Source organism: Rana temporaria, chromosome 7, assembly GCF_905171775.1.
Source record: "Rana temporaria chromosome 7, aRanTem1.1, whole genome shotgun sequence".
In the NCBI taxonomy this organism is placed as follows: Eukaryota; Metazoa; Chordata; class Amphibia; order Anura; family Ranidae; genus Rana; species Rana temporaria.
This window is the reverse complement of record NC_053495.1, coordinates 48,899,585-48,921,780: the sequence shown is the minus strand read 5'-3', so window position 1 is coordinate 48,921,780 and position 22,196 is coordinate 48,899,585. Positions and strand designations below refer to the sequence as shown.

The window sequence follows — 22,196 nt, the reverse complement described above, 5'->3', positions numbered from 1 at the left end:
TTCCCGCCACGAGTTTGAATACTGCGCCGGCATATACCGAGCGCAGTACACTCGTGAATCTTCGGGCAGTCTCGGCGCCTCTCGCACTGACGTCCTGAGCGTACAGGACGTCAGCGCGACAGTTGCTGAGCCTGCCCGAAGATTCACGAGTGTACTGCGCTCGGTATATGCCGGCGCAGTATTCAAACACGTGGCGGGAAACGAGCGGGGAGGACGCGAGGACGCCGCAGAAGGACGCCGGACCCGCCGAAGAGGACACCGGACCCGCCGAAGAGGACACCGGACCCGCCGAAGACGGACGCCGGACCCGCCGAAGACGGACGCCGGACCCGCCGAAGACGGACGCCGGACCCGCCGAAGACGGACGCCGGACCCGCCGAAGACGGACGCCGGACCCGCCGAAGACGGACGCCGGACCCGCCGAAGACGGACGCCGGACCCGCCGAAGAGGACACCCGAACCCGCAGAAGGACGCCGGACCCGACGAGGCCGCCGCGCAAGACACCAAAACTGTAAGTACAAAAAAAAAAACTTTTTTTCCACAGGATTGGGGGCCACTTTAGGGGTGCGCGGTATACCGCGATAAATACGGTAGTTAGGGAGGCAACCTAGTACCTGATGGTCACTCCGACAGAGCTCCAGTGTTTCTCTGTGGAGAGAAGAGGACCTTGCAGAAGAACCACCATCTCTGCAGCACTCCACCAATCAGGCCTGTATGGTAGAGTAGTCAGATGGAAGCCACTCCTCTGTAAAAGGCACACGCTAGCCTGCCTGGAGTTTGCCAAAAAGCACCTCAAGGACTCTCAGACCATGAGAAACAAAATTCTCTGGTCTGATGAAACAAAGATTAAACTCTTTGGCCTGAATGGCAAACGTCATGTCTGGAGGAAACCAGGCACCGCTCATCGCCTGGCCATTACCATCTCTACAGTGAAGCATGGTGGTGGCATCATCATGCTGTGGTGATGTTTTTCAGTGGCAAAAACTGGGAGACTAGTCAGGATCGAGGGAAAGATGAATGCAGCAATGTACGGGGACATCTTTGATGAAAACCTGCTCCAGAGAGCTCTGGACCTCAGACTGGGGCGAAGGTTCATCTCCCAAAAGGACAATGACCCCAAGTACACAGCCAAGATAACAAAGGAATGGCTACGGGACAACTCTGTGCATGTCTTTGAGTGGCCCAGCCAGAGCCCAGACTTGAACATCTCTGGAGAGATCTGAAAATGACCCTGAAAAAGTACACCGACGCTCCCAATCCTACCTGATAGAGCTTGAGAGGTCTTGCAAAGAGAAACTGCCCAAAAATAGGTGTGCCAAACTTCATCATACTCAAAAGGACTTGAGGCTGCAATTGGTGCAACAAAGTATTGAGCAAAGGCTGTGAATAGTTAAATACATGCGATTTTTTAAATAATTTTGTTTTGAAAAATTTCAAACAAATTTCTTTCACGTTGTCATTATGGGGTATTGGTTGTAGAATTTTGAGAAAAATAATGAATTTAATCCATTTTGGAATACGATAACAAAATGTGGAAAAAGTGAAGCGCTGTGAATACACTGTACCTGCCACATGTAAGTTTATGATAAACTCTACAATTTGATGAAGCTAGTAAATAATCCTTGAAAGAGTTATGCCAGGAGCAGACTCTTTTTTTTTTTTTACTCGACAGCTTGGAAAACATTGGTATATTTTCTTTCACAATATTTTTATTGAACAAAGACAAGCTCACAAAACAATGAACAGAAACCAATGATCGGCTAAAAAGTTACTGTATCTGGGAGTTGTTGGTCTGGTTGTGTGACATCACAGGTCCTTTTCTTCTTCAGCAGGGGGGGGGGGGGGGGGGTTTAGCCTGAATATAAAAGAGTCCAAGGTGGACTTGTGAAGCCTTGTGCTCACAGCAAGGGATACATCAAAGAACAGTGCTGGAGTTTTGAAAAGTGTTGCAGCTGAAGTAAATATTTTAATTTTTTTAACCACTTCAGACATGGAAGAATTTACCCCCTTCCTGACCACTTTTTGCGATACAGCACTGTATCACAAAATGTATGTCCTTTTCCCCCCCACAAATAGAGCTTTTTTTTGGTGGAATTTGATCACCTCTGCGTTTTTTAGTTTTTTTTTTTAATAATATTATATATATATATATATATATATATATATATATATATATATATATATATATATATATATATATATATATATATATATATATATATATATATATATATATATATTTTACTTTTATAAATACTTTTTTTTTTTAAATACATTTTTTTTCCCCTCAGTTTAGGTCGATATATATTCTTCTAAATATTTTTGGTAAAAAATAAATAAATCACAATAAGCGTTTATTAATTGGTTAGCGCAAAAGTTATAGCGTCTACAAAATAGGGGATAGATTTATTGCATTTTTTTATTTACTAGTAATGGCCGCGATCTGCGATTTTTATTGTGACCGTGACATTGCGACAGACATATCGGACACTTTTGACATATTTTTGGGACCATTAACATTTATACAGCGATTAGTGCTATAAAAATGCACTGATTACTGTGTAAATGTGACTGGCAGGGAAGGGGTTAACACTAGGGGCACTGAAGGGGTTAAATATGTTCCCTAGGGAGTGATTCTAACCGTAGGGGGTGGGGACTCACAAGGGGAGGAGACCGATCCGTTTTCCTCTGTACTGGGAACACACATCGGTCTCCTCACCTACAACAGGACATGGATCTGTGCGTACACACACACACACACACACACACACACACACACACACACACACAGATTCACGGTCCTGCCGCGATTGCAGGCAATCACAGGTGCCCAGCGGACATCGTGGCCGCCAGGCACACGCATCGGGTCCCAAGCGATGCCACGGGTGCGTGCCCCCTAGACGACCGGGAAGCCTAGGACGTTGTATGATATCCACCCAGGATGGGAGATCCTATCTGTGATCGTCATATTACTATGGGCAGGATCTGAAGCAGTTAAAGCCGCATTAAACCCAAAATGTAATATATACAGCTTAGCAATCATAAAATGTGGTGGCTGCATTAATTTTCTTTTTTAGCCCCCGTTTTCACCTGATGAACTGGCTAGGAACACACCTCCTATAATACAGTGGTCTCCACTCAGGACGAAGGAGCACAGAGGCATCTTTGGACAGCAGCATTGTCAGTCTGGGGGAGGGGAATGGAATGTTAGATGCACCAGAAGATTTAGATACACTAAACAAATTGAAGCTGAACTCCAGCTTACACTTTATAAGCAGTTACAGCAACAATTTTATGCCTTTTGGAATAAAGGTTTTACATAAAAATAAAACAAATTGATCATTGTAAGCACCACTGTCAGTATTAAATGGTTTCTCTCATCCCTCGAACTGCTACCTCTGCAGGACAGCTTGAGGTTTTGAAAAACAATAGATTTACTGGATAGATCACCAGAAAGAAAAGAAAGCCTAAAAAGAAAAAAAGAATGCAGCCATCACACCTAAGAATTAGTAAGCTACAATAAAATAATCCTTCGCCTTTGGGTTAATACCGCTTGAAACTAATGCTGGCGATTTTTGTTTTTCTATTCATGCTGAATTCATTTGTACTCTTGGGGCACAAGCCCCTGCACCCCAATACTAGGTCTTCAAATATCATGAACCTCACATAGATGGTTACCTCTACTTTACCCAATGTAGGTTTATAAACAGCCTGAGGACACTCCTGGAGTATGCCACTGTACAGCTTCTGGAAATGGCCAATGTTTGGTTTGACGATATTCATCACCTTGCTTCTATCTTCACCAATTATCATGCGGAAGTCACCTAAACAGGGGGAAAATATAACAGAATAGCAATAAAAAAAAAAATTATAAAAAAAGTTGATTAGCAAATATAGAAATCCAAGGAGTTTATGCAAAAGATAATAAGCTGCCTGAATGAACATCTACATTACAGGGAGAACTCCATAAAATATAATGTTCTGGATGAATGTGTAGACTGGATGCTTAAAGTGAACATGATTGTAAAGTCTTTTTTCATCAAAAAATAACAAACAATGTACCTGCTCTGTGCAGTTGGTTTTGCATAGAGCAGCCCAGAGCCTCCTCTTCTCGGGTCCCTCTTCGGTGTTCTGCCATCCCCCCCCCTCCTGTTGATTGCCCCCACAGCAAGCAGCCTGCTATGGGGGCACCCGAGCCGAGCTGCAGCTCTGTGTGTCCATTCAGACACGGAACTGCAGTTCAGCCCCGTCCCCTCTCTCCCCCGATGGACTTTGATTGACAGCAGCGGGCGCCAACGTGTCTCAGTCAATCAAGAGGGAGAGTCTCAGATGGCTGTGGACATCTTTGGACAGAGATGGGACTCAGGTAAGTATTAGAGGGTTCTGGTGCGGCTGCTGCACACAGAAGGGTTTTTATCTTCATGCATAGAATGCATGAAGAGAAAAAATGACTTCTGATTTTACAACACCTTTAAACATTTAAAATATGCAGTTAAACGCACATTTGTTTTACCTGCCAAAGGATTTGCAATTCTGTTCAGCTAGTCTTGTGATCCAGGAATCTTTGCCATTGTAGTAAACCAATATAGTTTGGTATAGGACCTTCCCCCTCCTATAAACATGCCTGTGCAAAAGTATAGAGCCCCGGTTCTTATTGCTGCTGCTCAATATCCCAGTGTCAGGCCCCATACACACGAGAGGATTTATCCGCGGATACGGTCCAGCGGACCGTATCCGCGGATAAATCCTCTCGAGGATTTCAGCAGATTTCTATGCGATGGCGTGTACTCACCATCGCATTAAATTCCGCGGAAATCCTCTGGCGATGACGCGTCGCGCCGTCGCGATTATGACGCGGCGACGGGCGCGACGCTGTCATATAAGGAATTCCACGCATGCGTCAAATCATTACGACGCGTGCGGGGAATCCCTTTGGACGGATGGATCCGGTGAGTCTGTACAGACGAGCGGATCCATCCGTTGGAATGGATTCCAGCAGATGGATTTGTTGAGCATGTCAGCAAATATCCATCTGCTGGAAATCCATCCCAGGGGAGATTTATCCGCGGATAAATATCCGACGGAGTGTACACACCATAGGATCTATCCGCAGAAACCCATTTGATGGGATTTATCTGCGGATAGATTCTATGGTGTGTATGGGGCCTAAGAGTTTCTGTATGCTATAATGTAAAATGGTGTTTATGCTAATTTTGTGTAAAAGCATGTTTAAAATAGTGTTTTTTTTTTATTTGTAAAATACAGGTATTTGCACCCACTTCCGGGAATAGACTCTGCGGGAGTCACGCCCCTTCCCGTCCCCCCCTGCTGTCTTCTAGAAAACACACTGGTCCCAGAACACAGTGGGGACCAGTGAGGACGCGCCACGTGACTCGTGCATGTGCAGTAGGGAACTGAGCAGTGAAGCCGCAACTCTTCACTTCCCGATTCCCTCACAGAGGATGGTGGCGGGGGCAGCTGAGAGACGAGCGATTGCTTGGCTTCGGCTGCTGATATCGCGGACACCCTGGACAGGTAAAAAAAGAAAGGGACAAGATGCGCCAATCTAAGTGCAATAAGCCCAAATTTAATGGAGAATACAAATAAAATAGGTATACATGTGCAATGCCTACTCACAAACAGAGGTAGATAGTAGGCACAGAACCGGAACAATCATTCCGGTTCTGTGCCTACTATCTACCTCTGTTTGTGAGTAGGCATTGCACATGTATACCTATTTTATTTGTATTCTCCATTAAATTTGGGCTTATTGCACTTAGATTGGCGCATCTTGTCCCTTTCTCTTTGAATCTTTCAGAGCATCGCTTCTGCTTTAGGTGCTGCCGCCAAGTGTCCCTTACAGCCAGTCATATTATTTTAATCCAGGACTTTCATGGACATTATTTTTGGACTTTCTTATTAGACTCTTATATACCTCAGCCCATTGTGTTTGCTCTATTGGATCATGCGCCACATATCCTCTCTTTTTTTGCACCCTGGACAGGTAAGTGTCCAATTATTAAAAGTCAGCAGCTGCACTATTAGTAGCTGCCGGCATTAATATATATATATAATTTTTTTAAGGTGGACCTCCACTTTAAGCTATTAGAATCCTATTATCAGGCAAGAATGGGACAAAATTTCTCCCCAAAAACTACAGCAATTGGAGAGTGTTGTTAAAAGAAGATGGTAAATAAACATGGCCCTGTCCCAACTTTTTTGAGACATGTTGCTGCCATTAAATTTCAAACTACTTTTTTCTTCCTTCTTAAAATTGTATAATTTCTCAGCTTGGTATGTTTTCTATTTCATATTGTGAATAAAATACGGGATTATGAGATTTGCAAATCATTGCATTCAGTTTTTATGTAGGTTTTAAACAGAATCCCAACTTTTTTGGAATGGAGGTTGTACTTTGACATGTACCACCTACCTAAACACACAGGTCTGTTAACCAGTTGCAGACTTTTCTGAAGAAGCGGCAACCTAAATTGAGACCAATTGTTCTGCTAATTATCCTGATAATTTCCCCCCCTCCCCCCACCTTGTGCTTTAGCGTAGGCGGTGCATCGGTACCTGTGCACATACAGTGAAGTGCTTATTTCCTCTTCCATAAAAAAAAGAGCTCGATTGGTCTTTGGTCTCACAGATGCGACATGTTAGGAAATACTGTACATTCTCATGCCCCTGCTTGCGCGTTACTTAAAACAGCATCCTTAAGCTGTCACAGTAGCACAAATGAGGCTTGTTTTGCATCACTTGTCAAAACAGAGTATTAAAGCTCCAAGTCAGGGATCCTCAAACTACGGCCCTCCAGCTGTTGTAGAACTACACATCCCATGAGGCATTGTAACACACTGACATACACAGACATGACTAGGCATGATGGGAATTGTAGTTCCTGAATAACTGGAGGGCCGTAGATTGAAGACTCATGCTCTAAGTCCTACATATGATTATAGGTGATCTTAAAACTAAAGCTCACCTGAATAAGAGAGGCCAGCGATCTGCAGGTAGAGCTCCTCTTCAGAAAAACTTTCGGGTAACATAAGGAAAGCGGCAATGACCGCACTCTTCAGGTTGGCGTTCAGCGCAGTGCGCAGCTGATTATTCTCCTTCTGTACTAGGATCTTCACCTGCACAGAGGAACAAGACGGACATAGCATTGTCAATCATACAACCCAATTCATAAACTGATGCAATCTGACAGTAATTCCGGGAAAAGAAGTTACATCTGACAAATATAAAACTGATCTGAGCTCCGATTATAGGATTTACCAATAGCCCTTTACACCAGAGAAGTTAAGACACGTTTCTCACATACAGCTGTACAGTATTAGCTCTTGCATGCAAAGGTTTTACTTTAAAATTATGGTCCCCTGGGGCATACAAAACATGAGTGGGTGGAATAGATGGTCTATTAAACATTATAGTATTTAGCAAAGTAAAGACGTAAACCCTGTAGCAAACTTTAGCCTTTGCCACTTAGGAGTATAAATGAAGCGTAACAAAAGCATTTGCTGCCCTCTAGTGGAAGTTTTGGGAATTACTGATAAAAGTGGTCACTGGATTGCATTTCAGAACAATAAATAATTCAAACTTGTGTATGATTGGTATTTGAACGATTGCACAAATATTACAGCTATTGTGGGATCCTTCCATTTCAATAGAAAGGCAACTTATTATACAAAAGGAAATTGGTTTAAAAATAAAGCCGAACTAAAACCACTGTTTTAAAAGGTTAAAAAAACAAAACAAAAAACAAAACAAACAGTTACATTTCCGTACCATTCTCATACCAATCCATCTTGTTTGCTTTTACTATTATTCTGTTTGCCATCATTGCCCCCTTCACGACCAGGCCAATACACCACTGTGTTAATTTAACCGACAATTGCGCGGTGGTGCTGCGCTGTACCCAAATAAAGTTGATGTCACTTTTTTCCCACAAATAAAGCTTTCTTTTGGTGGTATTTACTCACCTCTGCGGTTTTTATTTTTTGCGCAGTAAACAAAAAAAAAAAGGAGCGGCAATTGTTTAAAAAAAAAATAAAAAAAAAATGTATATATATATTTTTTTTAATTTCTGCTTTAATATGTTTTTTTAATAAAGTTTTTTTCATTAATTTAGGACAATATGTATTCTGCTACATATTTTTGGTTAAAAAAAAAAAAAAATCTTAATAAGTCTACAAATGATGGGATATTTTTATAGATTTTTTTTTTTTACTAGTCATAGTAATCAGCGATTTTTAAAACGGACACTTTTAACACTTTTAGTGATCAGTGCTAAAAATATGCACGGTTAAGCCTCGTACACACGATCGGATATCTGATGGAATCCGATCCGATGGATTTTTTCATCGGATATCCAATGAAGCTGACTTTCATCAGTCGTGCCTACACACCATCAGTCCAAAACACGGTGACGTACAACACTACGACGAGCCGAAAAAAAAACAAAGTTCAATGCTTCCAAGCATGCGTCGACTTGATTCTGAGCATGCGTGGATTTTTGTCCGATGGAGTTCCATACAGACGATCGGATTTAAAACATGTTCTATTTTTTTTATACCGATGGAAACAAAACCGATGGGGCCCACACACGATCGGTTTGTCCGATGAAAACGGTCCATCGTGTGTTACGCGGCTTTACTGTACTAATGAAACTGGAAGGGAAGGGGTTGACACCAGGGGCAATCAATAGGTGTTAGGGGGTGCTAACTAACTGTGCTGGGATTGCTCTGACTGGGAGAACACAGAGATCCTCTGTCAGGCAGATCACCGTTCTGCCTCTCTGGGTAAATCGATCGCTGGTGGCTGGTGGACGCGATTGGCTCCCCCTATGTCCAATCAGCGCGCGCCCCCAGAGGCTACTGCACAAATCGTTGTACAGGTACGTTGTTTTGCGCAGCCAGGCCGCGGTAAATGGGCAAAAGGCAGTTCGGAAGTGGTTAAGTTATAGGGGCATGAATTGAATAGGTTGCTTATTAGAACCCAGTGGCCCAGATTCAGGTAGCAATTGCGTCTGCGTAACCATAGTTACGCAGCGCAATTGCTTACTTGCGCCGGCGTTTCGAATGCTCCCGATTCAAGAACCTTGTTATGCCGACTGCAGCCTAATATATGACTAGCATAAGGCTCTTATGCCAGTCATATCGTAGGCTGCATTCTTACGATGGCCGCTAGGGGGCGTTCCCGTAGTGGTCAGGGTATAGTATGCAAATTGCATACGAACGCCGATTCACTACCCTACGCGAGCCCTGCGTACGCAGTTTACGTCGTTTCCGTTCGTCGGGTTTTGTGTAAGGCTGCTCCTGCCATTAGCAGGGGCAGCCAATGCTACGTATACCCGTCGTTCCCGCGTTGCAAAGTTTAAATTTAACGTAGTTTGCGTAAGTGAATCGTGAATGGCGCTGGACGCCATTTACGTTCACTTTGAAGCAAATGACGTCCTTGCAACGTCATTTGCCGCAATGCACGTCGGGAAAGTTTCCCGACGGAGCATGCGCACTACGTTCGGCGCAGGAACGCGCCTAATTTAAATGATCCACGCCCCCCTACATTACGCGCCCTTACGCCGGGCATTTTTGAGGAGCGCCCACGCAAATTACGTGGCTACTGTTTCGTGAATGAAGCGTAGCGCAGATAATTTGCGGGGGCGCAGGGCAAAAACGGGACGCTGAGCCTCCGTAAGAAGTGCGCAGCGGTACCTGAATCTGGCCCAGTGTCTCTACAGTAGTAGTAGGTGGCCCTTGGCTTGCCTCTGTCGAGGAGGTGGATTTTGGGTCCCTATATAAAAGCCTAGTGTGGCTTAAGGAGAGTTGAATTTGATAGGAGGAACACCTAATAGGTATAAATAAAATGTATAAACTATTAAACATATCCATTTAGGTGTTAATAGAATAAATCTTATAGACATACAGCATATTATACGTATAGTTATACAATTCATTTAAGAATGATCTTAGAAGTTTACATGATTTTAAACAAAGTATTTTTATTTTTCTACGATGAACAGTTTTTATTGGTTAGAAACACTAAACTACCATACGAAACCTGTTTGTGTTATAGTGTAGCTCTAATGAAGGGGGACTTTTTATAACTCTTGAAATGGGTTGACTGTAAATTCTAGATTGACTTTTTATTGCAATAAATAATAACTATGTGGATGGACTCCAATGCCTTGACGTGATCATCCTTAAAACGCCACACAAGGTAGCTAGGCGAAGGCAAAGATGATAACAATATTTTATAGCACTTTACACCCTAAAAAATCAATACACTGTACAAAAAAACAAAAAAACAAAACACAAACACGTAAAAAGTAAGAGACAGTTGTAAAGGCAATGGATAAAGAAAGCTATAGACTTGAATAAACGAGTTTGTATAGTCTTGTGAAATATATCCAGGGAAGAGCCATTCCAGACTGAAATGGAGACCGAGCTCTCCAGTGTTGTAGCAAAGCATAAAAAAGTAATGTTCCATACAATTTCAGGTACAGCCTGGTAAAAGCAAGGAGGAGACGAGTTTTAAATACACAATACTCTACAAAAGTTTTAGACAGGTGTGAAAAAACGCTGTAAATGAAGACCAACTTCAGAAATAGAAGTGTTAATTGATAAAAAAAAATAAAAATAACAAAATGGAAAGTAAATGAACAGAAGAGAAATCAATATTTGGTGTGACCGCCTTTGCCTTCAAATCAGCACCAGTTCTTCTAGGTACACTTGCATACAGTTTCTGAAACAACTCAGCAGGTAGGTTGCTCCAAACATCTTGGAGAACTAACCTCAGATTTTCTGTGGATGTAGGCTGACTCAAATCCTTCTGTCTCTTCATGTAATCCCAGACAGTCTCAATGTTGAACCATCACTCCCAGGACTCCTTGTTCTTCTTTACACTGGATATAGGGCCAGATTCAGGTACAATTGCGGTGGCGCAACGTAACCCGTTTACGTTACACCGCCGCAAGTTTTCAGTGTAAGTGCCTGATCCACAAAGCACTTACCTGTAAACTTGCGGCGGTGTATCGTAAACACGTCCGGCGCAAGCCTGCCCAATTCAAATGGGGCGTGTACCATTTAAATTAGGCGCACTCCCGCGCCGGACGTTCTGCGCATGCTCCGGTCGCAATTTTCCCGACGTGCTTTGCGCAAAATTACGGCGGCGCAACGTGTTTGTGAATCGCGACGTGCGTAACGTACTTATGCCGAAAAATAAAAATCAAAATCGACACGGGAACGACGTCCATACTTTAACATGGTGGAGTAATTTTACACCATGTTAATAGCACACCTAACTTTGCGACGGGAAAAAAAAGACTTGCGCCGACGTAACGAATGCGAAAACCTTCGTGGATCGCCGTAACGGCTAATTTGCATACCCGACGCTGGAAAACGACACAAACTCCACCCAGCGGCGGCCGAGGTACTGCATCCTAAGATCCGACGGTGTAAGTCAATTACACCGTCGGATCTTAGGGCTATCTGTGCGGAACTGATTTTATGAATCAGCCGCATAGATACGACAAGAGATACGACGGCGTTTCAGGAGATACGCCGTCGTATCTATTCTGTGAATCTGGCCCATAGTTCTTAATGACTTTGGCTAAATGTTTGGGGTCATTGTCCTGCTGCAGAATAAATTTGGGGCCAATCACATGCCTCCCTGATGGACCCCAAACATACAGCCAATGTCATTAAGCACTAACTTCAGAGTAAAGAAGAAAAAGGAGCCCTAGAAGTAATAGTTTGGCCCCCCACAAAGCCCTGATCTCAACACCATAGAGTCTATCTGTGATTATATGAAGAGACAGAAGGATCTGAGGAAGCCTATACCCACATAAGATCTATGGTTAGATGTTTGGATAAATCAACCTGCTAAGTTCCTTCAAAAACTGTGTGCAAGTGTACCTAGAAGATTAAAGGGGTTGTAAAGGTTCATTTTTTTTTCTAAATAGGTTCCTTTAAGCTAGTGCATTGTTGGTTCACTTACCTTTTCCTTCCATTTCCCTTCTAAATGTTTTTTTTCCTTTGTCTGAATTTCTCACTTCCTGTTTCTCCTCAGTAAGCTTTCCACCATCATCCTAAGTTAGACTGGTTAGTCAGCCAGAACAGCATCAGGAAGTGAGAAATTCAGACAAAGAAAAAAAAAAATTTAGAAGGGAAATCGAAAGGAAAAGGTAAGTGAACCAACAATGCACTAGCTTAAAGGAACCTATTTAGAAAATAAAAAACAAACCTTTACAACCCCTTTAATGCTGTTTTGAAGGCAAAGGGTAGCCACACCTAATATTGATTTGATTTAAACTTTTCTTCTGTTCACTCACTTTTCATTTTATTTAGTGATAAAACAAACAATTAAAATGTTTTTTTTTTTTAAGCGTTCTTCCTTTACAGCATTTCTTCATGCCTAAAATATTTGCATAGCATTTTATATACTGTACACAGTAAATATGGATTGGTTTACTAAAGGCAAAACAAGCTGCGCATAGGAAGTTGTACATTGAAAGGGAATTTACTTAGCGAATGAACTGAAGTTCTGCCGACTTCCATCGTTCAATCACCTGCAAGCAAAAAAATATATATTTTTTCCTTTCACGTACTTGGATATTTTTTGCCAAGTGAAATTTCACCAAATTTACAAAACTTTGGGGAAATTCCTACTCAAAGTACAAGTTCCCTTGCAAAGTGAACAACCCATTTAGTAAACCAACCCCACAGCCTCATTAGTCCTTGACATGAGGAGCCTAAGGTGCTTTAACCACTTGGTATGCGGGCCATTGTAGTTTGACGGCCACAAGGTGGCTCTACAATGATGGGAGGCCGTCTATGTCCGCCAGCCACCCGCGATCGGCAGTCACAGAGCCATGGATGTGGAGCTCTGTGTGTAAACAAAGAGATCCTGTCCTGTCAGAGAGAGGAGACTGATGGTGTGTCCCTTGTACATGGGGACAACCATCGGTCACCTCCCCAAGTCGGTCCCCCCCCCCCCCACAGTAAAAATCAACCCCAGGGAACACATTTAACCCCTTGATCGCCCCCTAGTGTTAACCCCTTCCCTGACAGTCACATTTATACAGTAATCAGTGCATATTTATAGGACTGTTTGCTGTATAAACGTGAATGGTCCCAAAAATGTGTCCGATGGGTCCGCCGTAATATCGCAATTCTGACAAATTGCAGATAACCGCCATTACTAGTAAAAAAATTAAATAAAAAAAAGTCATAGTTCTATCCCCTACTTTGTAGGTGCTATAACCTTTGGCAAACCAATCACTATACGCTTATTGCGATTTTTTTTTTACCAAAAATATGTAGAAGGTTACGTATCGGCCTAAACTAAAAAAAAAAAAAAAAAGTTTATATATATATATATATATATATATATATATATATATATATAAATAAATAAATAATTTATTTTTAATTGGGATATTTAGTATAGCAAAAAGTTAAAAATTTGTTTTTTCTAAATTGTCACTCTTTTTTTGTTTATAGCACAAAAAATTAAAACCGCAGAGATGATCAAATACCACCAAAAGAAAGCTCTATTTGTGGGGGAAAAAAAGGACGTAAATTTTGTTTGGAAGCCACGTCGCACAACCGCGCAATTGTCATTTAAAGTGTGACAGTGCTGAAAGATGAAATTTCGCCTCGTATATGTGCCCAGTAAGCAAGTGGTTAAAGGAAACCTGTACTGAGGAAACACAGAGCAACCATTATGAAATACTATTTGTTACGTTAAACCAAAAGCTTCAATATGTTGAGTCCCCGACCTGAAACAAGTCTACAGATTAGGATTTCAGACTTTGCGTCTGGTATCATAACCTGCATTTAGACACAATACCGGGAATTAGAATTTAAATTCAGCAATGGCAGCCCTTTTATTTCATCAGCATATGTTTCCTTTAAATGCCAGCAGACACATCTAAAAACATTTTTTCCTGTTTTAGTAGCAAGCCGTAACCAGTATAGAGAACTGGCATAATGTGTGAACAGTAATGCTTGCAATTCCTTACTGGTGATCGCGAATACAAAAAAAAAAACAAAAAAAAAAAACACACACTACAGATTTTAATAATGAGTTTTAAAGGTTCTTCAGAGGGGTGCTTGATCTAGCCATGTTCTTCAGGTTTAAAAATAGGATTGGACAATGAAATTTATCTAAATATCTTATTTTCCATCAAGAACCATACAACAACTTGCAGTCTGAGCAGCACCCGGCAGACAGGCTAAATGGTGCAGACAGTTGCAGTGCTTTTGGGTAGAAGTGGCCAGAAAAACTTGTTACCAAGGTGCCCATGACCTTCTAGTTCTGTGCCTCTGTCTACCTTTCTAGAAATAACAGGCAGCACACTAGATCCTATTCAAAATACATTTAGACCCCTTTCACACTGAGGAGTTTTTCAGGCGGTACAGCACTAAAAATAGCGCTGCTATACCACCTGAAAAGCTCCTGCCCAGCAACCTCAATGTGAAAGCCGGAGGGCTTTCACACTGAGGCGATGCGCTGGCAGGAGAGAAAAAAATCTCCTGTCAGCAGCATCTTGGGAGCGGTGAGAGGAGCGGTATGTATACCGCACCTTCCCATTTAAAACAATGGGAAACCGCGGCAATACGCCTCTGCAGAGGCGCATTGTGGGCGGTATTAACCCTTTATCGGCCGCTAGCGGGGGTTAATACCGCACCGCTAACGGCCGAATTCCCGCAGCAAATCTGGCAGTATAGCGCCGCTATACCGCCACTGCAGCTCCCGCCCCAGTGTGAAAGGGTCCTTAGATTTAAACATAGCTGTCAAATGCAGTCATGTTTGAAAGAAAAAAAAAGCAGTGTTTGACAAAAAAAGCCTTTGCCTGCAGTTCAAACTCACCTGAAAAGAACATGCAGTGTCCAAAAAAAAAAAAAAAAAGAACACACAGCACAATGAAAATGCACTCTCTGCACAGACGTGTGTACTGCCTTTTTAAAGTGAAAGGGAATTTGCTGACCTTTGACTGACATGTTTTAAACATATGTCAAGCGCAGGAAAACAATGCCCATGTACATGTGCCCTTTAGATTTGCATCTGCAATGAGAGAAACCCTTTCCCTTCATGGTCCCTTCTCCAGCTTTCACACTCCCCATCTTACCGGTTTATGTAAACGACCAGCAATGTACAAAGTCTTCCAGTAAAGTAAGTCTTCAATAAGAGTATCGGTACTGACAACCCCATATTTGATGACCTGGGGAAAATAAGACATGAAGTTAATACAAGGAAGTCCCATATATATACAGTGCGAGTTCATCTGGAAATTGCTACTTTCCAAATACAAAGTCAGTAGATATTCAAACTCTTCTCTCTATTTATACAAAATTAATCGATTAAAATGCTACAAGATGGAGGAAAAAGCGGCTGTAAAACACATCTGAACCTATGAAAACACTGTACTGCTCAAACAGGTATGATGCATATGATTTACACTCCGATCAGTACAGCATTCAAACACAAGACCTATTCCTTGTTTTTGGTTAGCAGAAGTCACAGTATTTTAGAAAAGGGACTTTTGGTTCCCTTATGCCGCGTACACACGATCGGGCTTTTGCCCGGCCAAAAGCACATCGGAACTCCGACGGAATTCCATTGGAGTAAAATAGAACATGTTCTATATTTAAACTCCGGTGGAATTAATCGGAATTTCTCCGATGGGGCATACACAGTCCGTCTGACTTCTTCTATCAGAAATTCTGATCGCGTGTAAACAGCATTAGGCCCATCTCATTTTAATCTGAATAGCTGTACTATCTTGTTACTCCCCAAAGCCAAGACCTAATGGTTTCTATATCACGTGCTAATGACGACTAATGTGCTTGAAACTGCTGTATCAAAGTTTAATAACAGTATAAAATGCTGCCTGTAGGGGATAAATAGTTGGCCACAGGGTTACAAAGAAATGATTTGTATGGTTTTGCTTACTATCTTTAAAGAGAACCTGTTATGGTAAAGCGAAGTTCCACCAAAAAATGGAACTTCTGCAAAAAAAACAAAAAAAAACAAAAAAAACCACATCTTTTTGCAAAAAGCACCAAAAAAAAAAACAGAGGTGTGACCCCGGCCGGAGATGTTTAGTAACATAATGGGGTTAAAAAAACAAAAATAAGTACAAAAAGAGCAAATAATCGCAACTGTAAGGGGTTCATTTTTTTTACTGTTGGACAGTGAAAGTAATATTTACTGTAGCGATTTGCTTTTTGTACTATAAAGGGCTAATTTTAGTTTTTTTTAAAGGGGTTGTAAAGGTAAATGTTTTTTCATCTTAATGCATCCTATGCATTTAGGTGAAAAAAACATTCGACGGTACCGCCCCCCCCCCCCCGAACCCCCGTTTTACTTACCTCACCCCTCGACAGTCCCACGCGCGTCCTCGTGATCCTCTTCGGTTCCCAGCCTGGCCATTGATTGTCTACGCTGGACAGATTGATAGCTGTCAATCACATCCGATGATGCGGCGTGCCGGGGGCGGGGCCGAGTGATACAGTCGGCGGCTATGCCCGCCGCTGTATCACGGGAGTGCGCCCGCAAAAGCTTTCCACCATGCGAGCTTGCTCGCATGAAGGTGGAAAGCTTTTGCAAGGAGGAGCCGAGACAGCCGACGAGGGACCCCAGAAGACCGGATTTGGGACACTCTGTGCAAAACAAGCTGCACAGTGGAGGCAAGTATAACATGTCTGTTATTTAAAAGTGTTCCTTTAACCCCATTATGTTACTGGCCGCCGATTAATCGATTATGAAAATTGTAATAGTTTAATTTCATAATCGATTAGTTGTTTCGGCCCTACCATACATAGATTGAAATTCAGCCAGTTGAATTCTGATTCATATATGGGTAGCGTAAACGTTTTTTTTTGCTTTAGCTTCTATTGTATAATCATAGAGTGCAGTACCCAGAGGATGGACATACCTTGCCTTCACATGGAACCAGCGTGTTATAATAAACTCCGGCTCCATACTTATTTTGGACATTAGCGATTTGTTTGGGCCCCAGATATTTCAGGAATGAGTAGTGACTCCGGTTCTGCATTAGATTCATGGTATGCCATGTGACAGGGTCATCAACTGCAAACACAAAGTCCAGCATGTTGTTCTGGAAGGCAAAAATGTAATCGGGTAAACAGAAAAGAAGAAGAAACATTTTTTAATCAAACAATATTTTGAACATCACAACACAAATATAATATTAAAGATCTGGAGTCATACTGATGAAGGCCAAATGAGAGGCTGACACGCGTTTAGAGGGGAGGAGTCGTATCTGATGTCAGGCGAAGCACCGCGAGTCTAGATCTGTGGTTAATGTGCTGGCGATTTGATACATGCTGTTTTTATTGTTATTTCTTGTAAGTAACTTTTTAGGGGGGCTTCTTTTAATAAATTCAAAAGCAGAGAACACTATGGTACTTGTGTTTTTGTTTCATGTCCTTAAAAAGGAGTTGTAAAGGAAAAAAAAGTTTTTTGCTGAAATGACTGTTTACAGGGTATAGAGACATAATAGTTAACTGATTCCTTTTAAAAATGATTAAAAATAGATAAAAATCAATCATATAATTGTACCTGCAGTTTCTAGTTTCGTTTTTGCATGTTGTTTCCTGCTTCTGTGATGTACAGAGCAGTGATGGTTTGGAAAACTAAACCGATTGGTGCTGTGGGGTTTTAGACACACAGGCCCAAATTCTCAGAAGAGACACGATGGCGTATCTCCAGATATGCCGTCGTATCTCTGCGTTGCGCCGTCGTAACTATGCGCCTGATTCTTAGAATCAGTTACGCATAGATATGTCTTACGCCGTCGGATCGTAACTGCATTTTTACGCTGGCCGCTAGGTGGCGCTTCCGTCGAATTCTGCGTTGAGTATGCAAATGAGCTAGATACGCAAATTCCCGAACATACGCCCGGCTGATGCAGTAAAGTTACGCCGTTTACGTTAGGCTTTTCCCGGCGTATAGTTGCCCCTGCTATATGGTGGCATAAGTGCGGCGTAACAATGTTAAGTATGGCCGTCATTCCCGCATCGAAATTTGAAAAAGTAACGTTGTTTGCGTAAGTCGTCCGTGAATGGGGCTGGACGTCATTTACGTTCACATCGAAACCAATGACGTCCTTGCGGCGTACTTTGGCGCAATGCACACTGGGAATTTTCCTTGGACGGCGCATGCGTCATTCGGGAAAAACGTCAATCACGTCGGGTCACAGTACATTTACATAAAACACGCCCCCCTGATCCAAATTTGAATTAGGCGGGCTTACGCCGGTCGATTTACGCTACGCCGCCGCAACTTACGGTGCTTTGAGAATACAGCACTTGCCCGTCTAAGTTGCGGAGGCGTAATGTAAAGCGGATACATTACACCCGCACAAAATTATGCTGCTGGATGAGAATCTGGCCCCAAGTAATCACACCTCCTTGATTAGTGACCACAGAGAGAAAGCTCCCAGTACTGTGGTTATCGGGAAACAGACAACCAGGAAGTGTGGAGATCAGAGAAGAATTACAGCAACTTGAAAGCAAAAACGAACAATGAGGACATGAAAACAGCAATGCATTAAGGTAAAAGAAGCTATTAAGATAAAAAAATCCTTTACAAACCCTTTAACCCCTGGATATATAAGTGGAATTGATTATTAAAAAGCGAATGGAGGAAGGTGGTGTTTGGAGACTGTAGGAATTACTACCATTGGTAAAGTGGATTGATCGTGGTGGACACAAGGAGTGATCTGTCTATGAGTTGTATACTCATCCTTGAGGCGAGCAGGCATTTTAGCAGGTGGTGGTGTGCACTGAATATCGGATCCATTTAAATAGGATTTTTCACAGCGGTGACAACTCTGGAAACCTAAACATGAACTGTTTTTTTATCATTTATTTATTTTCTTTTTTCATAAATTTTATGAAATGTATAAATATTAGTTTATATTAGATTTATAGATACGCAGCGCTGCACTATTTTCACAAAATGAATGCATGCTTAGATCCCACTTTTTCCTCCTGGGTGACTTTATCATGGGTCTTCAAGCTTTCTAAACAAAGGGCCAGTTTACTGTACTTCAGACTGGAGAGGTGCCAGACTGTGGCCCTTGGGAGTAGAAATTGTCTTGGCAATAGTGGGAGTAAACAGTACATCAGTGGCATTAGGGGGAGGAATTCTTTCCACTGACACGCATTGCTGGGCCCCATCGCTGAGTGTCGGGGGGTGTCAGGTGGGGCGGCAGCGGGAGGAACAGCGCCCCATCGTTGGGCCGGCAGCGGGAGGAACAGCGCCCCATCGTTGGGCCGGCAGCGGGAGGAACAGCGCCCCATCGTTGGGCCGGCAGCGGGAGGAACAGCGCCCCATCGTTGGGCCGGCAGCGGGAGGAACAGCGCCCCGTCGTTGGGCCGGCAGCGGGAGGAACAGCGCCCCGTCGTTGGGCCGTCAGCGGGAGGAACAGCGCCCCGTCGTTGGGCCGGCAGCGGGAGGAACAGCGCCCCGTCGTTGGGCCGTCAGCGGGAGGAACAGCGCCCCGTCGTTGGGCCGTCAGCGGGAGGAACAGCGCCCCGTCGTTGGGCCGGCAGCGGGAGGAACAGCGCCCCGTCGTTGGGCCGGCAGCGGGAGGAACAGCGCCCCGTCGTTGGGCCGTCAGCGGGAGGAACAGCGCCCCGTCGTTGGGCCGTCAGCGGGAGGAACAGCGCCCCGTCGTTGGGCCGTCAGCGGGAGGAACAGCGCCCCGTCGTTGGGCCGTCAGCGGGAGGAACAGCGCCCCGTCGTTGGGCCGTCAGCGGGAGGAACAGCGCCCCGTCGTTGGGCCGTCAGCGGGAGGAACAGCGCCCCGTCGTTGGGCCGTCAGCGGGAGGAACAGCGCCCCGTCGTTGGGCTGTCAGCGGGAGGAACAGCGCCCCGTCGTTGGGCTGTCAGCGGGAGGAACAGTGCCTAATTATTGGTATCGATGTGAGAGATAGGGCCTTGTTGTGCAAACATGATACCCTATTGTTGGCGTCAGTGAAGGGAATAGTGTATTCTCATTGGGAAAAAAAGTGCCCCAATTGCCAGATAAAGGAAAGCAAGGATGGATCATTTCCTAACCTTTTACATGGGGTGGGGAATGCCAATGTCACTGGCTAAATATGAGCAGGTGTCCAAAGAAGGCCACTGATGTCATCAGCATCCCACATCTTTGTTTATGTGTGTTGCGGGAAGGAGGAACAACCTTCTGATTGGAGGAAAATAAACATTGTGATATTGATGCCGAGATAGAGAGAAGATTGGAGGACACTTGAGCTCATCGCCAATGTGAAAAGGGAATAGGAGGATCTACGGAGAGATCTCATTATTTGACTCCCGAACAGATATAAAAATAGCGATCAGACTCCACCTAAAAATTAAATGTCATTTTGTTTACACTCACTTGTTAAAGTGTAACTAAAGGCAAAACTTTTTTTTAAGTTTTGGACAGAGTGGAGAGGGATTAGCACTCCTGTCAGATTTATATTGCTGTCGGTAGCTCCCATTAGGGAGAGTCATCCCTCTATTTGTCCTTTTTATCACCAAAAGTAGAAGAAAATCACAAACTTTGGGTTGACACCAGAACAAAAATAGAGAAGAAATCTTCCAATGGGGATGCTGGTTCTGGTGATATCCCAGGATTCACTCAGTTTGGAGAGATTTCCTCTCACTTCCTGTTTGGGCTATGAGACAGGAAGTGAGGGTACATCTCCCCCATAGGACAGATTATTTATTCAGATATACAGATGTTTTATCCCTCCCTTGCTCTATCCAAAATACAAATAAAAAAGTTTTGCCCTTAGTTCTCCTAATAACAATGTCATCTCCAAGTCCTCCTGAGAGTTGTCTGCCATTCCCCATCTTACATTGGTAAGGCTGTGAGAGGCCCCCGTCTGTCTGAACACCGCCGATCCATAGGCGAAGGCGAGGCTGATATCCTGGGGGAAATAGGTGAGCATCCTCCGGAGCTGGTAGCCGGTGCCCTGTATGGCTGGCAGTGCCATCCTTCATTACACAGCCTGCTACAACACACACATCACCGACTCCTGTCACCGTGTATTCATCACACACCGCCTGTGTACACAGCACCGCTAATTCCCCTCACCGACCATCACCGCATATTCTTTCTGACCTACATGCCACTTCCGGGTCCCGTGGAACGCATGGCTTGATAGGTTAGGTCTGACGACCTTAGTTATTGGCTTCCGGTCTTTTTTTTTTACAACACCGGTGTCATTGGTCGGACTGCGCAATGCACGTCAAAGAAGGTGAAGGGAAGGGCGGAACTTACACGTAGACACCGCCCCCTTAGAATATCTAGGTGGAAGTTTCGACTTTCCCTTGTCGGTGTACAAATAGAGAGGAGGGTACATGGTGCTGGTTCATAGAGAGGAGGGTACAGGGTTCTGGTTCATACATAGAGAGGAGGGTACAGGGTGCTGGTTCATACATAGAGAGGAGGGTACAGGGTGCTGGTTCATACATAGAGAGGAGGGTACAGGGTTCTGGTTCATACATAGAGAGGAGGGTACAGGGTGCTGGTTCATACATAGAGAGGAGGGTACAGGGTGCTGGTTCATACATAGAGAGGAGGGTACAGGGTGCTGGTTCATACATAGAGAGGAGGGTACAGGGTGCTGGTTCATACATAGAGAGGAGGGTACAGGGTGCTAATTCATACATAGAGAGGAGGGTACAAGGTTTTGGTTCATACATATTTTTTACTAGTAATGGCGACGATCAGCAACTTATAGCGGGACTGCGTTATTGCGGCGGACATTCGGACAATAATGCCACGTACACATGATCGGATTTTCAGACTAAATTTCGCTCAAGCTTGGTTTGCATACACACAAAAGTTCTCGGAACTTTTCTCTGTCTAGAACGCAGTGACGTTTATTTCTCTCTCTCTCTCCCTCCCTCCCTGTCTTGTCCGCTCTCTCCCTCCCCCCTAAAATCATGTACCGTATTTATCGGGGTATTGCGCGCTCCGGCGTATAGCGCGCACCCCTAATGTTGACTGGACAACCTGTAAAACATTTTTTAATTACTTACAGTTTTGGTGTCTTGCCCGGCGTCCTTGTCCGGTCCGGCGTCCGTCCGCGGCCTCGGTGGTGTGCGCCCGGCTTCTCCCGCGCTGTCTCCGAGTCGAATCCCCGCTTCCAGCGCTCAGTTTGTTGCC

The 22,196-nt window shown here is 43.8% G+C and overlaps 1 protein-coding gene across 1 annotated transcript in view; it reads right to left on the bottom strand.

Annotated features, from left to right (window-relative positions):
- TAMM41 (TAM41 mitochondrial translocator assembly and maintenance homolog) overlaps positions 1–21,224 on the bottom strand; it is a 33,199-nt gene extending 11,975 nt beyond the window's left edge. Inside the window, exons 1-5 of the mRNA XM_040359327.1 lie at positions 20,881–21,224; positions 16,944–17,126; positions 15,135–15,227; positions 6,987–7,137; positions 3,680–3,825 (exon numbers count right to left, since the gene is read on the bottom strand). Of these exons, the coding sequence (XP_040215261.1) occupies positions 3,680–3,825; positions 6,987–7,137; positions 15,135–15,227; positions 16,944–17,126; positions 20,881–21,018 (711 nt within the window). The 5' untranslated portion in view covers positions 21,019–21,224. The remainder of the gene's footprint in view (positions 1–3,679; positions 3,826–6,986; positions 7,138–15,134; positions 15,228–16,943; positions 17,127–20,880) is intronic.
- Between the last annotated feature and the right edge of the window lie 972 nt (positions 21,225–22,196).